The sequence below is a fragment of the Lupinus angustifolius genome, chromosome LG13, assembly GCF_001865875.1.
Source record: "Lupinus angustifolius cultivar Tanjil chromosome LG13, LupAngTanjil_v1.0, whole genome shotgun sequence".
NCBI lineage: Eukaryota > Viridiplantae > Streptophyta > Magnoliopsida > Fabales > Fabaceae > Lupinus > Lupinus angustifolius.
The window spans coordinates 16,265,505-16,285,740 of record NC_032021.1 but is presented as its reverse complement, the minus strand read 5'-3'; the positions used below and the strand labels follow the sequence as shown (position 1 = coordinate 16,285,740).

The 20,236-nt window shown below is 35.4% G+C and overlaps 1 protein-coding gene across 9 annotated transcripts; it reads left to right on the top strand.

Annotated features, from left to right (window-relative positions):
* On the top strand, positions 1,870-19,313 carry LOC109325230 (E3 ubiquitin-protein ligase PRT6-like). Of its 9 annotated transcripts, none has more exons than XR_002105104.1 (19): positions 1,870-2,226; positions 2,692-3,771; positions 4,011-5,233; positions 5,313-5,453; positions 9,765-10,008; positions 10,087-10,809; positions 11,114-11,299; positions 11,452-12,134; positions 12,688-12,739; positions 12,827-13,466; positions 13,623-13,831; positions 13,920-14,458; positions 14,546-14,650; positions 15,195-15,261; positions 15,410-15,487; positions 16,526-16,594; positions 16,674-16,781; positions 16,878-16,971; positions 18,924-19,313. XR_002105104.1 is itself a non-coding variant. In XM_019557442.1 (18 exons), the coding sequence occupies exons 1-17, from the start codon at positions 2,155-2,157 to the stop codon at positions 16,746-16,748; spliced, it is 6,186 nt and encodes a 2,061-aa protein (XP_019412987.1). In that variant the 5' UTR covers positions 1,870-2,154; the 3' UTR covers positions 16,749-16,781; positions 18,924-19,313. The 9 variants fall into 9 exon arrangements, 4 of the variants coding, with proteins under 4 accessions (XP_019412987.1, XP_019412986.1, XP_019412988.1 ...); XR_002105105.1 differs by having other exon boundaries at positions 18,921-19,313; XR_002105106.1 differs by having other exon boundaries at positions 1,871-2,226; positions 4,011-4,569; positions 4,738-5,233; positions 16,674-16,971.

The following is a 20,236-nucleotide window of genomic DNA, read 5'->3' as shown; positions in this document are numbered from 1 at the left end:
TATTTTTTTCTTCTTATTCTTTGATTTTTAATATGCAACATTCATGATTGATTGGTGGGTCCTTGCCAATGAGTTACAAGCAATTTGAGTTACTACATTAGTATACATGGTTTTGGGATTTTATGTAGCGAAAATAAAGATTTTAAAAGTTTAGAAAATGAAATAAATTTTTAATTTTGAATTTTGTTTTTTTAATGAAAATAAGGAAATCAAATCGTGATATTACATGAATATTTTTTTTATTAGAAAATATTTAAAAGTTATAAAAAACTTTAATTTTGAATTTGATTTTTTAATTAAAATACAAAAGATTAAAATCCAACGAATCTGAACCACGATATTAAAATGCAACGAGAAAAGTATCATAAAGCTTTAATGAGTGAAAATACAGTAATTTTTAGAGTAATAATATTGGATGGAGATTATGACATGTGGTAAACAAATATATTTAATGACTATAATTTGGAATCATTTTTTAGTAAAAAATTAAAATTAAAATATCTCGTTCTTTTTATATTACAATATTGGACTCTCCAACATCATATAATAGAGCGGTGCAGCTTAAAGAAAAGATTGTGTCATGATGACATAGACACAAAAAATGGAAATAAGAGAGAGGCACATAACACATTACACAATGCACTTATACTCTTCATTCATTGGTTTATTCTTGTATCAAAATAAATCATACAATATTAGATGTTCACACCATCATTTATTCATTTTTGAATCATCACAAATGGTTGTATTGTGACAATTACCACTCCTTATACAAAATTTTCTCCACTATTGTTATTTGAGAACATAGCTAGTTAGTTTTCATAAATCAATCATACTAAGTCTAGGGAGTGATGTACTATTTTTTAGTCTATGTTGATAATATAATTATATTCGGACCAAATCCTAAGATCTTGTGAGAAAGTTAAATTAGATATTCACACTAAAGGACTTTGATATTCCTAACTATTTCCAAGGAATTAAAGTAAAAAAACTCCCAAATGGATCCAAATTACTTTATGAAAGTAAATATACGAGTGATCATCTTAAAAAGCTCACATGATTGATGCTAATCAATTTATGGTTTATGTGTTTATATGAGTGAAGTTGCAAATATAATGACTAAACCCCTCATAAGAAGCAGATTTAAAGATATGAAGCTCAAATCGAGGACTCTAATTTCAAATTTACCATGTCAAACTTATCATATACAACCATAAGTTAAATCCACTTGATGCTACCAATAAAGCTCACACAATTTATAAATACTCAAATTTCTTAAATTTATTATCAATCGCTTAATTCTTCTCGCATGTATAAAATATATATTTTGTTAGACTAGATAAAATTCACTTTGATAAAAAAAGGCAACTTAATATACGAGTCTCCTATGTACTAGAGTGATATATATGTGAAGAGTCTACTTCTACTTAGGATTTTAACCAGTTACTTCCACATCACAACAAAAGACAACCAACCTTACCAACTATCTAAAAAAACTTAATTCGATATTTAAAAAAATGAGAGAATTCATTTACTCCAATAGTAAATTAAAAAAAAACTTATTCTACATTTCAAACATTCATTCTATGAAAATCTAATGATAAATTCAAATTATGTGAGCTTACTTCCGCATCACAACAAAAGACAACCAACCATCTAAAAAAACTCAATTCGATATTAAAAAAGAGAGGAGATGATTCACTTACTCCAATAGTAAATTAAAAAAAACTTACTCTACATTTCAAACATTCATTCTATGAAAAATCCAATGATTTAGATGGACTGATTGTGAGCTTATTTCTATATTAAGTGAATCCCTTCATTGTAATAATTAAATTGGAATAAAAAATAATATAAAAATTAGTGAATGAATGAAACATGAAGATGAAGAGAAGAAGACACCTAAATGAGTGTAATAATAGCTATATATAGTATCATCTTCATCTTTTACCAATGGCTCAGTATCTCACATCAAAATTTATGGATTTTCAGAAATGCAATTAGGGTTTTCAAAATGGTTCATCTTTTCTTCTACTATAAGCTATAAATTGAGAATCGAAATTGCTTCTTCAATTCTCAGAATCAACAAAACTTGTGTAGCGAAGCCTTTGGTTTTGGTTTTCGCTCTCTTGTTTTCTTCTCTGTCACTCTCTCATGGCCGATGATATGGAAATCGATTCACCCTCTGGTTCCCAAACACTGAAACCCCGTGATCGAATTGTTAAGGTAACGACTCTCCTTCTCTGATTCTAGTTTTTTTACTCAAATTCATACTCGATTAGTGTTTATTTCACTGATTAATTTAGATTTTTTGAATGATTGAGTTTTCATTGATTGATTTAAGTTATTGTTAGGTGTTTCCCACTTTTAAGTTTGATATGTTTTTGTTCACAAATGAAGATTTTTTATATTGTGTATTTGTTTAATTTTTATGTTGATGAGTTTTCCATGTTAATGTGTGTGTTAAGCATGCTTTATAAGTCTGTTCAATTATGAGGTTTTCTTCAAATTCACATTTAGTGGTTGATTCTGGCACTTCTAGTGTTCATTGATTATTTTAGGTTATTGTAATTTGTTCTCCCCTTTTGAGTTGGCTCAATTTTGTTCACCAATGAATCTTATTGATATTTTTTTATTTGTTTAAATTATGGTGAATTTTTCATGTCAATGTATGGTTTTGGCATGTTTCAGAAGCTTGCTCACTTCGGAGTTCCTGAGGAGCAGCTTGACCAACCTGGTTTGGTTGCTTTTGTTAAGGATAAGAGGGAGCTGATACCTGAGCTGGTGTCTGTTATATTGCCTACTGATGTGGAAGTGGGTGAAGCATTACCGGATTCTAAACCGGGCTCAAAGAAATTGCCGATGGGTGTTACTATGAAGAAGACTTTCCGTCATAGCATGATGTGGTTGCAGTGGCTAATGTTTGAGGGCGATCCTGGTGCTGCCCTGAAAGGCCTTTCTGAGATGTCTGTTGGGCAGAGGGGCGTGTGTGGGTCTGTTTGGGGACATAATGATATAGCTTACAGGTGCAGGACCTGTGAGCACGATCCGACTTGTGCAATTTGTGTTCCTTGTTTTGAAAATGGGGATCACAAGGGCCACGATTACTTTGTTATATACACAGGTGGTGGGTGTTGTGATTGTGGGGATGTGACGGCGTGGCAACGTAAGGGTTTCTGCTCGAAGCATAAGGGTGCCGAGCAGATACAGCCCCTTCCAGAGAAATTATCAAACTCTGTTGCACCTGTGCTTGGTTCTCTTTTTATTTGTTGGAATGGCAGACTAAAGTTTGCGAGTGATTCTGCCATGTCTGCAGAAAGAAAGACGGTTGGAAATGAGCTAACTTTTGCTGTAGTTGATATGCTTTTAGAATTTTGCAAGCATAGTGAGAGTTTGCTCAGTTTTGTTGCTAGGTCATTGTTCTCTTCTACTGGTTTATTGAACATCCTAGTGAGAGCTGAGAGGTTTTTAACTGATGTTGTTGTAAGGAAACTCCATGAGCTACTCTTGAAATTATTGGGTGAACCTATTTTTAAGTATGAGTTTGCCAAGGTTTTTCTCACTTACTATCCAACTGTTGTAAATGAAGCCATAGAAGAGTGCAGTGACCTCCCTCTAAAGAAGTACCCTCTACTGTCCACATTCTCTGTGCAAATACTTACAGTGCCCACCCTTACACCACGTCTTGTGAAGGAAATCAACCTACTAGCCATGCAGTTGGGATGTTTAGAGAAAATTTTCAATTCTTGTTCAGAAAATGGTCGCTTGCAGGTAATGATTTAGTACCTTTTTTTATTTGATAAAATATAATTTTTCTACTGCCAATGCACATCTTTAAAGTAATAATTTGATAGTTATAATGTTCACATGCGCAAGCATAATGACTGTTTGTCGCTGTAGAATTGGTTAAGGATTTTATATTAATGAAATGTAGCTATACTTTTTATAATTATGTTTTTTAATCATGCTTTCATGATGCTTTGTTAAGTAAATATTGAATCCTTTTGCAGATTTCCAAGTGGGCAAATTTGTATGAGACAACAATACGTGTTGTCGAAGATATTCGTTTTGTTATGAGCCATGTGGTGGTGCCCAGATATGTAGCCAATGACCAGCAGGATATCTCAAGAACGTGGATGAGACTCCTGTCCTTTGTGCAAGGGATGAATCCTTCGAAGCGAGAAACAGGTCAGCATATAGAAGAAGAAACTGAAAATGTCCATTTCCCTTTTTTTTTAGGCCACTCTATTGCCAATATTCATTCTCTATTGGTGGGTGGGGCATTCTCTGATTCCAGCAAGGGAGGGATGGAGGATGAAATTGTTTGGATCTCAGAAAAGCATGAATCAGATGATGGAGATAATGTAAGAAATATGAAGGTAGGGCGGCTATCCCAGGAAAGCTCTGCATGTTGCGTGACCAGTAGTAACAGTGCCTTTGCTTCACCAAAGGTTCCTGAGATAAAGTCTGACGCCTCTTCTCATTTCCATCTTCCACATTCTGTCACTTGGTTGATATATGAGTGTTTAAGGGCTATTGAGCATTGGTTGGGAGTTGAGAATACCCCAGGTGTACTTCCTAACATGTTTAACAGTGATAGTGTCTATGATGGCAATTTTTCAGCATTTAAGAGAACAATATCTAATTTCAGAAGGGGTAAATATACTTTTGGTAAGCTTGCAAGTTCAAGTGAAGATTATGGTAAGCGATGCTCTGATTTCTGTCTTGATGGCTCGGAAATGGGTAAAAATGCAGTGAAGGATGGTAAACTGAAAAAAAATGGTGAAATTGATTGTGAAAACACCAGCACTTATCTTGGTTTTGATAAAAATGCAATGGAAGAGGATTTTCCTGCAGAATTAGATGGTCTACGTTTTCTATCATCACCTGATTGGCCACATATTGTCTATGATGTTAGTTCACAAGATATATCTCTACACATTCCGTTTCATAGATTGCTATCTATGTTGTTACAGAAGGCACTAAGAATATATTTTAATAAATCTCAAGTGCAAGATGTGACTGATGATTGTTCTACTAACTCATTGTCAACAATCTGCGTTGACTTCTTCGAGAGTGCTTTACGTGGAACTCATCCTCATGGTTTCTCTTCCTTTATAATGGAGCATCCACTGCGGATTAGAGTATTTTGTGCTGAAGTTCATTCTGGAATGTGGCGGAAAAATGGAGATGCTGCTTTACTATCTTATGAATGGTATAGATCAGTACGCTGGTAAGTCACTTCTATTGCTGTATCTATGGAATATAGTCCATCCATCATATAATGTTATAGTATTTATTTACTTCTACAGGTCTGAACAAGGTTTGGAGCTTGATCTATTTCTTCTTCAGTGTTGTGCTGCATTGGCTCCAGAAGATCAATATGTCAGTAGAATTCTAGATCGCTTTGGATTGTCAAACTACTTGTCTCTAAATCTTGAACGGTCTAGCGAGTATGTCCTTATCATTTGCAACATGACAACCTTTTCATGCATATCTGTTATTTGAAATTCTTAGAATACACATTACACAGTATTATAGGAAATCAATGCATATAAGTTCTTGAAAGATAAAACTATTTTCTTGATTGGACCTTTTTCATTATCATGCTTTTAGAAGCCTATTGGTCACTCCATTGTTTTTTATGCCAAGTCAGGAACCAATGCTTTGAAACGAATAAGGTGTTGGTGGATGCCCTTCAGTTATATATCTTTATAAGAATAACCGTTTAGAGAGAGAAGAGAGAGAGAGAAAGAAAGAAGAAGAAGATGAAACTGAATCTGTTTTGTTATTCAAACTTAATCAGTTACAAAAGGAGGGAAGGAGGGTTTATATAAGGTTTGATAGCTCAGCATAGTAAAGCCAATCACAACCTTTACCTCACTTTAATATAAACCAAAAACAAATTTAAAACTAACTAAGTATATTCTAATATACCCCCCTGAATTTGAGGGTGTTGAGGATGCTTGACGAGACTAGAGTAATCTCTAACTTGAAGTTGCTTCCTGAAGTTAGTGAATTTCTCAGTAGAAAGAGGGTTGGTAAGGACATCAGCAGTTTGAAGATCAGAAGGCACATGGCCAACAAGCAAAGTCTTGTTTTGAATTTTATCACGAACAAAGTATAGATCAAGTTCAATGAGCTTGGTTCTATTATGAAGAACATGGTTATGTGACATGGCAACTATACTCAAATTGTCACACAATATGATAGGAGTTGAATATGAAAACTTGATCTCTTGTAAAAGAGACTCAACCCACATTAGCTCTTGAGCAGCCAAAGCGAGACTCCTATGTTTAGCCTCTGTGCTTGACCTAGAAATTGTGTTCTGCTTTTTGGACCACCAAGTAATTAGGTGAGGACCAAGATAGATGCAGGCTCCTGAAATTGATTTTCTATCATCCACATCAGAAGCCCAGTCAGTATCACAAAAGGCTGTGATAGGAAGAGGAGCAAAGACAACAACCTTTTGAAGAAACATACCACAAGAGACAGTGCCTTGAAGGCATCTAAGGATCCTTTTCACAGCTGCCCAATGAGAGTTGAGAGGTTGGCTAAGAAATTGACAGACTTTATTGACACTGTAAGTGATATCAGGTCTAGTGATTATTGCATACTGAAGAGCACCAACAATGGACCTATAAAAGGTGGGATCAACATAGAAGTCATCCCCTTCTTTAGTGAGTCTGCAACTGCTTGTCATAGGTGCTGTCACAGGTTTAGCAGTACCCATATTTGCTCTATCAAGGAGATCTCTAATGTATTTTGATTGGAACATGAGAAGAGACCCATTAGTGAGATGCTTGATTTCAATTCCTAGAACTTGAAAGTAATCTAGTTTACCAAGCTGTTTGAGAGCAAAGGAGGAACTAAGATCTTGAATGACCTTGTGCACTTGAGAAGAAGAAGAGCCAGTGACAATGATGTCATCAACATACACTAGAACAAAGAGCTGAGATGAAGATGAAGTAAGCATGAAGAGAGAATTGTCACATTTGCTGACCATAAAACCAAGAGTAAGGAGTGTAGACTTAAGCTTCATAAACCATTGTCTTAGAGCCTGCTTGAGACCATAAATTGCTTTGTGAAGTTTGCATACTAAGGATTTGTCACTGTGTTGAAAACCAGAAGGTTGTTGCATGTAAACCTCTTTATTGAGAACTCCATTTAAGAAGACATTATTGATATCAAGTTGTTCAATATGCCATTGATGAGTAACAACAAGGGTCAAGAGAATGCTAATGGTAATGGGTTTAACTACCGGTGAAAAAATATCAGTTTAGTCAATGCCGAACTTTTGATGAAAACTCTTGGCAACTAACATTGCTTTGTATTGTGAATAGATCCATCATGGTTTTCTTTGATTCGAGAAACCCATTTACAACCAATAGCTTGTTTGTCATGAGGTAAAGGGACAAGAGACCATGTTCCCAAAGCAAGAAGAACATTGTACTCTTCCTACATAGCTTGCTTCCAAACAGGATCAACAAGAGCAGATTTGGCACTAACAGGTTCACATTGAGTGAGGAGAACCCTAGGAACAATGGTTTTAAAAATCCCAGACTTAGACCTTGTTTGCATTGGATGAGTGGAAGAAGAAGGCATCCCTAGAATCAGACACATGTATAGGAGAAGTGATGAGACTAGATAAAGAGGGAGAAAACATTGAAGTGGATAGAGAAGGAGTGGAACTTGTAGGAATATTAGAAGGTGAAACAAGGGTAGGGGGGTAAGAAAATTGAGGTCGGAGGAGAAGAAACAAGGGAGTTGATAGAGGATGACAAGGCAGGAAGACCATTTTTGAAAGGGAAATGAATGTTCATTAAAAATAACATCCTTTGAAATATAAAGTCTACCATTTTGGGATAAACATTTATAACCCTTATGATTAGGAGAGTAACCCAAGAAAACACACTCAATACTTCTAGGTTCAAGTTTATGTTTGTTGTAGGGTCTAAGAAGAGGAAAACAAGAACACCCAAAGATTTTGAGAAACTTGTAATCAGGGACAGTACCAAACAATTTCTGGTAAGGAGATTGATGTTGTAAAGTGGGTGTAGGATTCCTATTAATCAAATACACAACAACCATAAAGGCAAACTCCCAATAGTCCATAGGAAGCTTAGCATGAGACAGGAGTGTCAATCATGTCTCAACTATATGCCTATGCTTCCTTTCCATAGTACCTTGTTGATGGTGAATGCGAGGGCAAGACAATCTGTGTTGTATGCCTAAGGACTGAAGATAGGTGGTGAAAGGTCTAAATTCACCACCAAAGTCGCTTTGTACAGCCTTAACGATTGTACCAAACTGAGTTTTGACTAATTGTATAAACATTTGAAATAGAGACAAGGTATCAGACTTTTGTTTCATAAGGAACATCCAAGTAAATCTAGAGTCAGCATCAACTATAATGAAGTAATATAGAAAACCCGAATATGAGAACTAAGGTGCAGGTCCCCATAAGTCAACAAACACAAGTTCAAAAGGTTTATGGTAAACATTAGAAGACAAAGGAGCATTTAATTTGTGAGCTTTGCCCATACAACACACATTACAAAAATCAGTAAAGTCTTTATTGCAATGGGGAAACATTACAATGTTTCAAGACATTATAGACAATGGCCTCATGAGGATGACCAAGTCTACAATGCCACAACTGAAAAGACCTAAACATAGAGGAAGTCCATTACAATTATCAACAGAATCATTCACGGTATCAACAAATTTATTTAAACCAGAAGCAACGGAACAACTAGAACGAGAGACATAGCTGGGTATAAGATCATGAAACACATACAAGCCACCTTTGGTTATAGAACCTTGAAGAAGAAGCTTATTAGAAACCTGAGATTTCACAAAACATTTGTCAACATGAAACTCAAAATAACAGTGATTATCTTTGGTAAATTGCGAAACACTAAGAAGCTTTTTCGTAATTTGAGGAACATGTAAGAGATTATGTAAAGAAAAAGAAATTGAAGAAGTAGAAGTAAACTGAGAAGTCCCTGTGGAGTAAATAGGTATACCATGATCATTACCCATGAATATATGATCCAGACCAAACCGTTCAGTAGGAGTATGAACGAGACCAACATCTGAGGTGAGATGATTTGTGGCTCCCGAATCTGGATACCAGGTAGAAGGTTTGGGAGCTTCAACATTTGCTGTCATGGCATGTGGTGTGTAAGAAGAAGGAGGATAGGTTAGTCCTCGAGAAGAGTTGACACCATAAGGAACAGATGAGGGAGGACCAGGTCCAAGAAGAGACTGAGATGAAGGAGGCCCAAATGTATAATGTGCTGCAGTTGGAGGAAAATGTGAAGGAGGAGAGTATAATTGATCAGTGTATGAAGGAAAGTGGGCTTGAGGAGGTCCATGTGTGAAATTAAATGAAGAGAGATGGCCCAACCCATTTTGTGTGAAGGATGATGGGCATAGAGAAGCTCCAACATTTCGAGGGGCAAAGGAGAGAGGACTGTAACCATAGGGCGCATAATAGCACATTGCCACGTCATGACCAAAACGGTTACAAAAATCACAATACAAATATTAAAGTTTTACTTGTGTCCTTTTATTGGTGTCTAATCATTACCTCATATTTGTGGAAGCTTAGGTTAAAATACCAATGAAAGCCAAATTTTACCTGTGTTCTGTTGTGTTCTGCTCATATATTGCTCCTACCATGTATTTTTTGTCTATCTGTCTGATCTTGTTAAGATAACTTGTTCACTAATGACTGCTTTCTTTTTTACATTTTACAGGTATGAACCTGTTTTAGCCCAGGAAATGCTTACTCTTATTATTCAGATAGTAAAAGAAAGGCGCTTTTGTGGGCTAACTACTGCTGAAAGTTTGAAAAGAGAATTAATTTATAAGTTAGCCATTGGAGATGCTACTCATAGTCAATTAGTGAAGTCTCTTCCTCGTGATCTCTCTAAGTTTGAAGAGCTTCAAGACATTTTGGATACTGTTGCTGTTTATTCTAATCCATCTGGCTTTAATCAGGTTTGGCATACTCTTTATGAAAAATTCTCACGTTCATCATTTAGCTTATATTTCACCTAGATTTTCATGTTACTTTAGGGCATGTATTCTCTGAGGTGGCCCTTTTGGAAAGAATTGGATTTGTATCATCCACGTTGGAACTCGAAGGATTTACAAGTTGCTGAAGAAAGATACTTACGTTTCTGTGGTGGCTCTGCATTAACCACTCAGTTGCCCCGCTGGACCAACATTCATCCTCCTCTGAAGGGGATAGCCAGAATAGCCACCTGCAAAGTTGTTCTGCAGATTATCCGTGCAGTGCTATTCTATGCTGTTTTTACTTTTAAATCTGCTGAATCTCGTGCTCCTGATGATGTTCTTTTACCTGCACTGCATTTGCTATCATTATCATTAGATATCTGCTTTCAGCAGAAAGAATCTAGTGAGAATACATGTCATGATGTGGCCCAAATTCCTATAATAGCCTACTCTGTAGAAATTATTGATGCAGATGCTTTTTATGGTGTTGGCGAACAAAGCTTGTTGTCACTTCTTGTTGTGTTGATGGAAATGAACAGGAAGGAAACTGCAGACAACTTTGTAGAAGCAGGTGGTTTCAGTGTATCATCTTTAATTGAAAGTTTACTAAAGAAATTTGCCGAGATTGACCACAGGTGCATGACTAAGTTGCAAAAACTTGCCCCTAAAGTTGTGAGTCATATTTCTGAATGCTGTCCAACTAGAGACTCAAGTGTCTCATTTTCAGCTTCTGATAGTGAGAAACGCAAAGCAAAAGCTCGAGAGAGGCAGGCTGCAATAATGGTAGATCACTGTATATATGTATATTCTGTTTTCTGTTTTTCATTTGTTTTTCTTGCAAGAGTAATCTGAGGAGTTGTATTAATTATTAGAATATTAAAATTGTTGAATATCTTGGAAGACATATGCTTTGAATATCTTCTGGTTGTGTAGTTGACAGGCTAAGGGAAGGCATTTGATTGTAAATGTTACCAGTTACCCATGCTTTATTTACTTTTTTTTATCAAACCAGCCAGTTCTGTTGCGCCAATTTAACTGCCTTCACTGTCTGAATCAGTATCTTGGTTTACTCCTCTTTCTAATGCAGGAAAAGATGAGAGCCCAGCAAACAAAATTTTTGGCCAGCATTGATTCCACTGTTGCTAATAGTTCTCAAGTTGGTCATCAAGAAGGTGACTTAGACACTGATGCTGAAGAATCTAAACAAGTTGTTTGCTCCCTATGCCATGACCACAGTTCAGAGCATCCAATTTCGTTTTTGGTTCTTCTTCAGGTATTTTTGCAATATAGTAGTAGTATACCTGCTGTGAGCTAATAAAGTATAGGTTCTATTTTGTTGCACTGCACTTCTGCTAATTTAATTCAGTGTTACTTATTTTAGTCCCTCTGGTCTAATTCATGCATTTTATTTTCTGCATTTTTAAGAAATCTAGGCTTGTGAGTTCTGTTGACAAGGGTCCCCCATCTTGGGCTCAACTTTGCCGATCAGATAAAGAACACATGCCTACCACCACTAAGATGGCAGATACATCGGTTATAAACTGGAACTCAAGTAGTTCAGGATCAACTTCATCTTCCCACTTAACTCAGTTAGTTCAGATTGCTGCCAATGAACTAGCTTCTAGTGGGGATCCTGGGGAAGTTAATGCTTTTCTGCAATATGTCAAGAATCAGTTCCCAACTTTGGGAAACTTTCAGCTCCTAGACACATCTATTGATGAAAAAGAAAAGACAGCATATACTTTTGACAATTTAGAAGATAGTATGTACTTCTCCATCTGGGAGGAAATGCGTGATCTTGTGTCGTCTTCAAATCTGATGAATGAGGATGAGAAAGTTCCAAGAACCGGAGGGGATACAAATATTATAATAGATACCGAATCTGTGTTGCTCGGGAAATATACAGGCGATCTTGTGAGAGAGATGTCAGAAAGCTCTTCTGCATCTGAAATCGCTTGTAGTGAGAATACTTATGTGGAATCGACATCACAGCATCCATCATATGATGGATTTGGCCCTACAGATTGTGATGGAGTTCATCTTTCTTCATGTGGGCATGCAGTACATGAAGGGTGCCTTGACCGATATTTGTCTTCATTAAAAGAAAGGTATGTTTCATCTATAGTTATCTTATATTTATTATCTTTGAATGCCTCTCCTAGTCACTTTTTTGGGCACATTTGAATTGTCTTGGACTGATCTTTTGAGATCAACCAACCCTTGTTCAAATCCTTGTTTTTAACTGTTGCATTCTTGAGTAAATTTACTCTGAATAAGTGATGCTTAAAATTTCAAAATTCATTGGCAATATTTGCAGCAATACTTTTATTTCTTGACTCTTGCCTTTTTCATAGAATGAGCATTCTTTTGTTTATATGAAGTTCACAGGTACGGAAAAGTCAGTTTCTTTGCACTTTCTAATTATTTCTCTAAGAATAAATTGAACAAAAGAAGCCTAAAGTAATCTCAAGCCACTTTGACAATTTTTTATCACCTCCTAAAATAAGTTTGAGCATAGAATCATAAGGACAGAAACTTTATGCAGAAATAATAAAACTGTAATGAATAGGTGGTCAAATAACCTCACAAGGGAGGGATTATTGTTGATATAGTGAGCTATTACATGGGATGCTTTAATAAACTTCAATACCGTTTTGACAGATTTGTCAGAAGAATTGTTTTTGAAGGAGGACATATTGTTGACCCCGATCAGGTAGAAGTTATCTTCAAATATTATTTTGCATTTTGTATGGGTTGATGAAAACTATATAGGTTATGATTTGAAGTTCTCTTTTTTAAGGGAGAGTTCCTCTGCCCAGTGTGTCGACGACTTGTAAATTGTGTCCTGCCTACTTTACCTGGAGAATTACAGAAGTCTTTGAAGCATTCTATTGGCTTAGGCATTGGTTCAATACCTACAGAAGCCCCTTTAGCTGAATCTAATGAAGTGACTCATTCACTCCGCCTTCAGCAAGCCTTGAAGCTCTTGCGATCTGCTGCCAGTACAGTTGGGAAAGATAAATTCCTGAAAGCAATTCCTTTGCGGCAGATTGATAGCACTAGACCAAATCTTGAAACTTTCTCCCGGGTGCTTTCTAAAATATATTTCCCAGGCAAACAAGATAAGTTATCAAAATTTGCCAGATTAAACCACTCAATGCTGATGTGGGACACTCTTAAGTACTCCTTGATGTCAATGGAGATTGCTGCACGTTGTGGAAGGACTTCCTTTACTCCAAACTTTGCTCTTAGTGCCATGCATGAAGAACTCAAATCTTCTAGTGGCTTTATTCTATCCTTGTTTCTGAAACTTGTTCAGAAGACACGGACTAAAAACTCTCTTCATGTGCTTCAAAGATTCATAGGTATTCAGCTCTTTGTGGAATCAATTTGCTCAGGGGTTTCCCTGCATTTTGCAAATAATGACATGTCTGGGAGAGGTATAGTTCTTGTTCTTAGTTCCCGTTCTTTTTTGTGCATGCTAGAGAATTTTGCTCGAGTTTATTCTCAAGCTTTTATTTTAATTTCTGCAGTGTTTGTGTCTGTTGCTGATTGTACTATTTTGTTACTGCTATGAGCTATCTATATATTTACAGGTGATATGTTGTCTATCTTAAAGCATATTGAAATGGACCTCTCAAACATCGACATACGCTTTTGGAAACAGTCTTCAGATCCTATACTTGCCCATGACCCTTTCTCAACATTGATGTGGATTCTCTTTTGTCTACCATACCCATTTTTGTCATGTGAAGAATCTTTGTTATCCCTTGTGCATGTTTTCTATATAGTAGCTGTAACACAGGTTGGTTACTTTGCTCTCCCCAACTTAATTAAATGGCATTTTCACTGTTTCAGTGTATATTACCTAGTCCATTTTAATCTGGATGCAGGCCATAATTTTGTATTGTGAGAAATCTCAGCATAAACCAAGTGAATCAGGCATTTCGAATTGCCTGATTACTGATATATATAAAATTATCAGTGAATCTGGATGTGACCAGCAGTACTTCATGTCAAACTATTTTGATCCTAATGTTGATATTAAAGATGCAATTCGGAGGTTTACTTTCCCTTATTTGCGAAGGTGTGCACTGTTATGGAAAATACTCCATTCTTCCATCCCGGCACCCTTTTCTGATGAGGAAATTGTGTTGGATGGATCATGGAATGCCCCAAATGACACAATGGACAGGGCCAATATTGAACTGTTTGAGGTCACCAAAATTCAAGAGCTTGAGCATATGTTTAAAATTCCCTCTCTTGATGTGGTTCTCAAGGATGAAGTTTCAAGATCATCGGTCACTATTTGGTGTCATCATTTTTTCAAGGAATTTGAATCTCATGGTATTCAACATAATATGTATGTAACACCTGCAGTTCCATTTAAGTTAATGAGATTGCCAAATGTTTACCAGGATCTTTTGCGGAGGTATTTTTAATTACTATGTTTTGTATGTGTTATGTAAGGCACCTTGTTACTATTTTTACGATTCATACATTCTCTATTCATGAGCAGGTGCATCAAACAGCGCTGCCCTGAATGTGAATCTACGCTTCATGAGCCTGCATTGTGCCTGCTGTGTGGTAGATTGTGTTCCCCTAGTTGGAAGTCATGCTGCAGGTTCATTTTCTACCAATTTTATTATTGGAGTATATAAAGGTTCATCCGGTGAACAAATGTGTAAAGATTCATTTAACATATAAACATTCATTTTCTTTGCACTACCTCATCCTCTTAATTATAGTTAACAAATATAGTAAAATATTTAAGGTAGAATTAGGAAACAATAATAGCATTAAGATTTCAAATTGATGCCAAGCTGGAAAGAATGATAGTTGACCGTTATAGGTGTAAATATTTTATCTGTGAAGTATTTCTTTCTAATTTAAAAGGTTGATTGAGAAGTTTGTCATTATACACAGCTTGATTTTACTTACATTACGTGATATACTCTGTTGATTTATGTAGACTTATTACATAAGAGTCAACCTAGGAGTGTTAACCGCTGTACATTTATAATTTTGTTCAAATATTGTTTAGTTGTTATATTTTTTTAGGCCTTATTTTCAAGTTAACACTTTCATTTTAGTTTGGTTCATTTATTCTTCCGAGGCCTTATTTGTTAGTGAAAATTTGAAAGCATTTCCTTTTTTTACATTTTAAGGGAAAGTGGATGTCAAACTCATGCGGCAACCTGCGGAGCTGGTACTGGAGTGTTTCTATTGATTAGGGTATGTGGGAATATTTGTTTAAACTTGAGTCCTGGATCACTGATCCACTTGAGTTGTCTTGTCCAGGCTCCTCATGTTCTTCATTTTCCATTTAGTTACTTATTTGCTTGGATAGCAAGAGAATAACGGGTTGTGTTTTTATTGACAGAGAACAACAATCATACTACAGAGATCTGCACGTCAGGCCCCCTGGCCTTCTCCATATCTGGATGCTTTTGGTGAGGAGGTGCGTTTCCCTTCGAAAGTTTAATTTGACTTTGATTTCCCTTTTATGTCTTATCATTAAGATGCTGAGTGAAATTATTTATTTGGGGAGTCTCGGGCCTGGCTTCTAGGATCAAGGAACTTTGTTGGAATTTGTTTCAGTAACCAATTAAGTGCTAAACTGATAACAGTGTGCTTTTAGATGAAGTACTAAGTAACAATGAATTTGTCTCTAATCCTTTTAGTTAAGGGATGAGGTTGTCATTTTTTGTTTCACATTGTTTTCTAAATATTATTGTGCCTTGTTTTATAATATTTAAATAGAAACTTCTCAGAAGGTTATTTATATATTATAAGTCATAAAGCCCTTAGGTTGAATAGGCAACATGTTGTCTTGAAAGAGTAAAGAGCAGAGAGAGGGTTAAAGTTGTCAACCTGATATTTGTTCTGTGTTGATTTAGTTTTATTTTTTTTGATAAAACAGTGTGTTTATTTTATTTGTTGATGGCCATTAGAGAAAAGAGGTCACCCCAGTGTATGAGGCTTCCTCATAGTGGGGTTTTGGAAGGTAGATATACGCAGCCTTATCCTCGCAAGTGAGGAGGTTGCTTCCAGGATTTGAACGAATGACTTTCAGGTCACAAGGCAAACAACCTTATGGTTGCGCTAAGCCTACTAGAGAATGTGAAGAAAATTAAGTATGCTAGAATGTAAGATTCTTATAGTATTAGGTCTCTTATTATTATGTAAGTAGTTTACTTATACTATTTGTATTACAATAGTGCTTGACCTAGATTATTTTTATTATTATAAAAGGGTGTATTAAGTTAGTGACCAAACAGTTCTCATCTCATAATAAAATCAATATATTCAGATTCTATCTCTTCTCTTCTCCACCAAACCTCTACAATTTCAGCGAAGAAAATAATTTCTCATCATTCATGGTTGCTTGTTTTGGAATTCTGTATAAGTTGTCAGGATTTAGGTTCTTGCGGTGTAACTGAAGCTTGAAGTTCTTAAGAATCATATTTCTATTTATTTGTAATGTTCTTTATTTTAGGATTTTGAGATGAATCGAGGCAAGCCACTTTACCTGAATGAGGAACGTTACGCTGTTTTGACCTATATGGTAACGAAATATTCTTCACCCTCATCTGCCATTCAATCTCACATCAATTGACAAAAAATGGTAATTTATTTTTGCATAGGTTGCTTCTCATGGTCTTGACCGAAGTTCCAAGGTTCTTGGGCAGACTACTCTTGGTACCTTCTTCCAGATTTAGAACAAAATTTACATGTTTTGTAATAATGTCAAGGTCGGAATGTGAATTAGCATATCTTCTGGCTTTGCTTTCTTTCCCTCCTTTCGTGCATTCTGAAGCATTGTATGTTGGTCACCTTTGTGAGAGCAGAATTTTGACCGGGTTCTAGAAATGCTTATGTATTACGCAGACCCTTGACTAATCAAAGGATCTTATCCACAGTGTCTTATAACATCACATTCAGGTTTGCTCTTTGCATGATTTGGTCAATTTTTTGGTACAATTTCAATATTTTATTTTTATTGCAATTGGAAGGTTGCTTTCTACTTCTTAAACATACACAAATTATTTAGGGTTTATTTGCGAGTTGAGTTTTGGAGGGGGAAAAAGGAAAATGGAAGACTTTAGAGTCATCTCACTAGTGTGTTTCATGGCTATGAAGCCTTCCATTTCCCTTCATTCCCCTTCAAACCCAACCCGCAAACAGACCCTTAGTTTTTAGCCCTTACTTGTTTTGGTATATACTAGAGTAGAGCCCTGCATGTAATTCTCTGAAACAATCACCTGCACAATGTATCAAGTGTGGTTTTGATTGTTCATCTTTCTTTTTATTAAATTTATGCTTTCTATTGAGTACTAAGGGAGAGGATCCACAGTGTAAGTTTAAAAAACTTACTCCACATCTTAGCCACCAATTCTAGGGAAATCCAATGGTTTGAATTAGTGAGTAGATCTAAACCATTAGATTTATTTNTATATATATATATTTAGGAAAAAATAGTGAGTCCAGGTACTCGTGAGTCTGGGTACCTCATCGCCCGGACCCAAACCCATTCCATAGTGGGCCTTAAAATCTCGTGTATCACAGGTCTGAATACACATTGTCATCCATACTCTACAAAGTTATCTAGGCAATGACAAAAATCATTACTAGTCGACTTAGAAATATTATTGGGAAACTAATATCTCCTAATCACTGCAGTTTTGTTCTAGGGAGACATAGTTCAATTAATATTGTAATTGTTCAGAAAGTTTTGCATACACTCAAAAGTAAACCAAGTTGGTTGGCTATTAAGGTGGACTTGGAGGCATATGATTGTCTGAAATGGACTTTTCTTGATGAAAGAACTTGCATGACAGGGTTGGGAAATTAAATCTGCAACTTGATCATACATTATGTTACTTCATGTAAATATCAAGTCTTTTAATGTGCTTAATTTTGCACTTAGAGTGACTCTTGCAAAGTCAGTTATAGAAGCACTTCCAACTTAGTGCATGCAGACAAATATTTTGTCTAAGGAGATGTGTTATAAGCTTGAAACATTCAACACGACTTTATCGAAAGTACAACTAACAAACAGAGATCAACACACCTAATAACTTGGGAAAATGTTTGCATACCAAATGATGCAAGTGGTTTGGGTTTGAAAAGAATGCATTAGTTTAACATGTCTCTGGTGATGAAACTTGGTTGGGGTTTAATATCTAATCCTACATCTCTATGGGTTAGAGTGCTTAGATCTAAACATGACTTGGTTATTTGGCTTATCCAAGAACTTGGGAACATCTACTACTTTATGAGCATAATTGTGGGGTACTTACTCCATGCTAACTCTAGCTGGGAGTAAAACGTTTGAGGAAAATAATCCTTAAAGTGATTCATAAGTAGCAATTAACTTGATTAATAATGATTGTGATCATATCCATCCTTATGCTTCTTTGGTGGACATTAATAGAACCTGGTTAGGAAGAATATGGACAATCGTTGTATTCACATACATAGAAAGGCAAACTAGATAGCAGATTTCATGACAAACATGTTACATAATCTAGATGTGAGAACTCATCTGTTGGAGCTTCCACCAACTAGGTATAGAGATTTGCTTTTGTTTGATTTCATAAGAATGTATATATTTGTAAAGAGAAGTGGGAATTTTAAATTATGAAGAGTTTATTTTTAATGTTACATATTTTATTCATATAAAAAAGATATAATAATTATAAATTATTTTTGTTAAAATATGTATATATACTATATATATATATATATATATATATATTATTTAGAACTGATGGCTAAGATGTGGAGTACGTTTTTTAAACTTACTCTTGGAGTAAGTGGTTTCCCTCTCGAGTACTAAAGCAAAATACTTTGAGATTTCTTTACAATGCTTTTCTCTTTTCATGCATTAGCAGATTGATATGATACAGTAGCTGCATTGATATTCAAGAACTTGGCTCCCATGGGAAAATCTATGTGCTGGCCATTGCTGTACAGTTTTTACAATGCTAACATATCTGCAAACTTTCTTTGAATCCATGCCATAAAGTAAGTTATGAAGTTGGTGTACATTTGTGTATATATCAATATACTAGTGAGTGGAGCAATGGCTTTTAGGTACAGTTTGTTGAATGAACTGCTTATCTCTCTGAGAGTACAATCTTGTTGGTTATTTATCTTTACTTCTCCATCTCTAAAGTGGTTGTTTGGTTTGGCCATGTACCCTCCCTGTGTAGGACACAAGGAGAATACCAAATTTATGGGCATATTGTATATAAAACATATTCATATATACACTATTCTCAACTAAATTCAAAGTTCAGCTAATTCTCAGCAATATTCATAACTATTTATCTCCTGCTTCACCCTATATTATTGGTCATAAAAGAATGTACAAAGGAAAACATAAATAAGAATATTTACTTGATTTCTACTTCATACTACCTGTACAGTAGAACTATCTAACTATACCTTTCCTTCAGACCCAATTGCTTACATTTTAAATTAAAACATAACACATATTTGAAGATTAAATGGAACACATTTTAAAGAAAAATAAAACAGGGACTGAAAATCATGGTATGAATGAACAATGTAAGTGAGAGAGAAGACATAACAATGTTGTGCCTAAAAAAGAGAAACACACCTTGTTGATTTGTTTTATCGTCCCTGCCTCACTTTGCTGGTTCCGTTGCCGATTACGAAAAGGGAGATTAGGGAAAGGGAAGGATGCAATGTTTAGGGTATGGAGAAAATAAGTATATAGGGTAATATGTGCATTTTAATTAAGGGTAATATAATAATTACATATATAGTGGGTACCTGCTTGAACGAATAGTACTATACCCATGTGTACTACTGGTAGTTTGAAATACTTATTCCTAAAATTTGCATATACTTATTTGTGATTGGTACCTATGCCTGTATAGATTTTACGTGCGGTTACGGGCTTTTGTGCCAATTTCCTGGATAGAACCCTACAACATTGGTGTTGCTAAGCATTTAAACCATGCATGTGTTAAAATTATTAATCAATGGTTTGAAATATATAAATTCACGTTACTGGTTTTAATGTGCAGTGAAAATTTATATAAATGACGTAATGTGTTCATATATTTATAAATATCAAGTTATTTTATTTGCTATTTTTACAATATATATTTGGAGTTTATATAAACAATAACGTTGCCTATATTTTTTTCCATCGAGGTCTCTTTTAAGAGACAAT

Coding starts and splice junctions, on each gene's coding strand:
- LOC109325230 (XM_019557442.1), top strand. CDS start 2,155: ATGGCCGATGATATGGAAATCGATTCACCCTCTGGTTCCCAAACACTG. Junction 13,467..13,622: donor TAATGACATGTCTGGGAGAG/GTATAGTTCTTG, acceptor ATATATTTACAG/GTGATATGTTGTCTATCTTA. Junction 16,595..16,673: donor ACGCTGTTTTGACCTATATG/GTAACGAAATAT, acceptor ATTTTTGCATAG/GTTGCTTCTCATGGTCTTGA.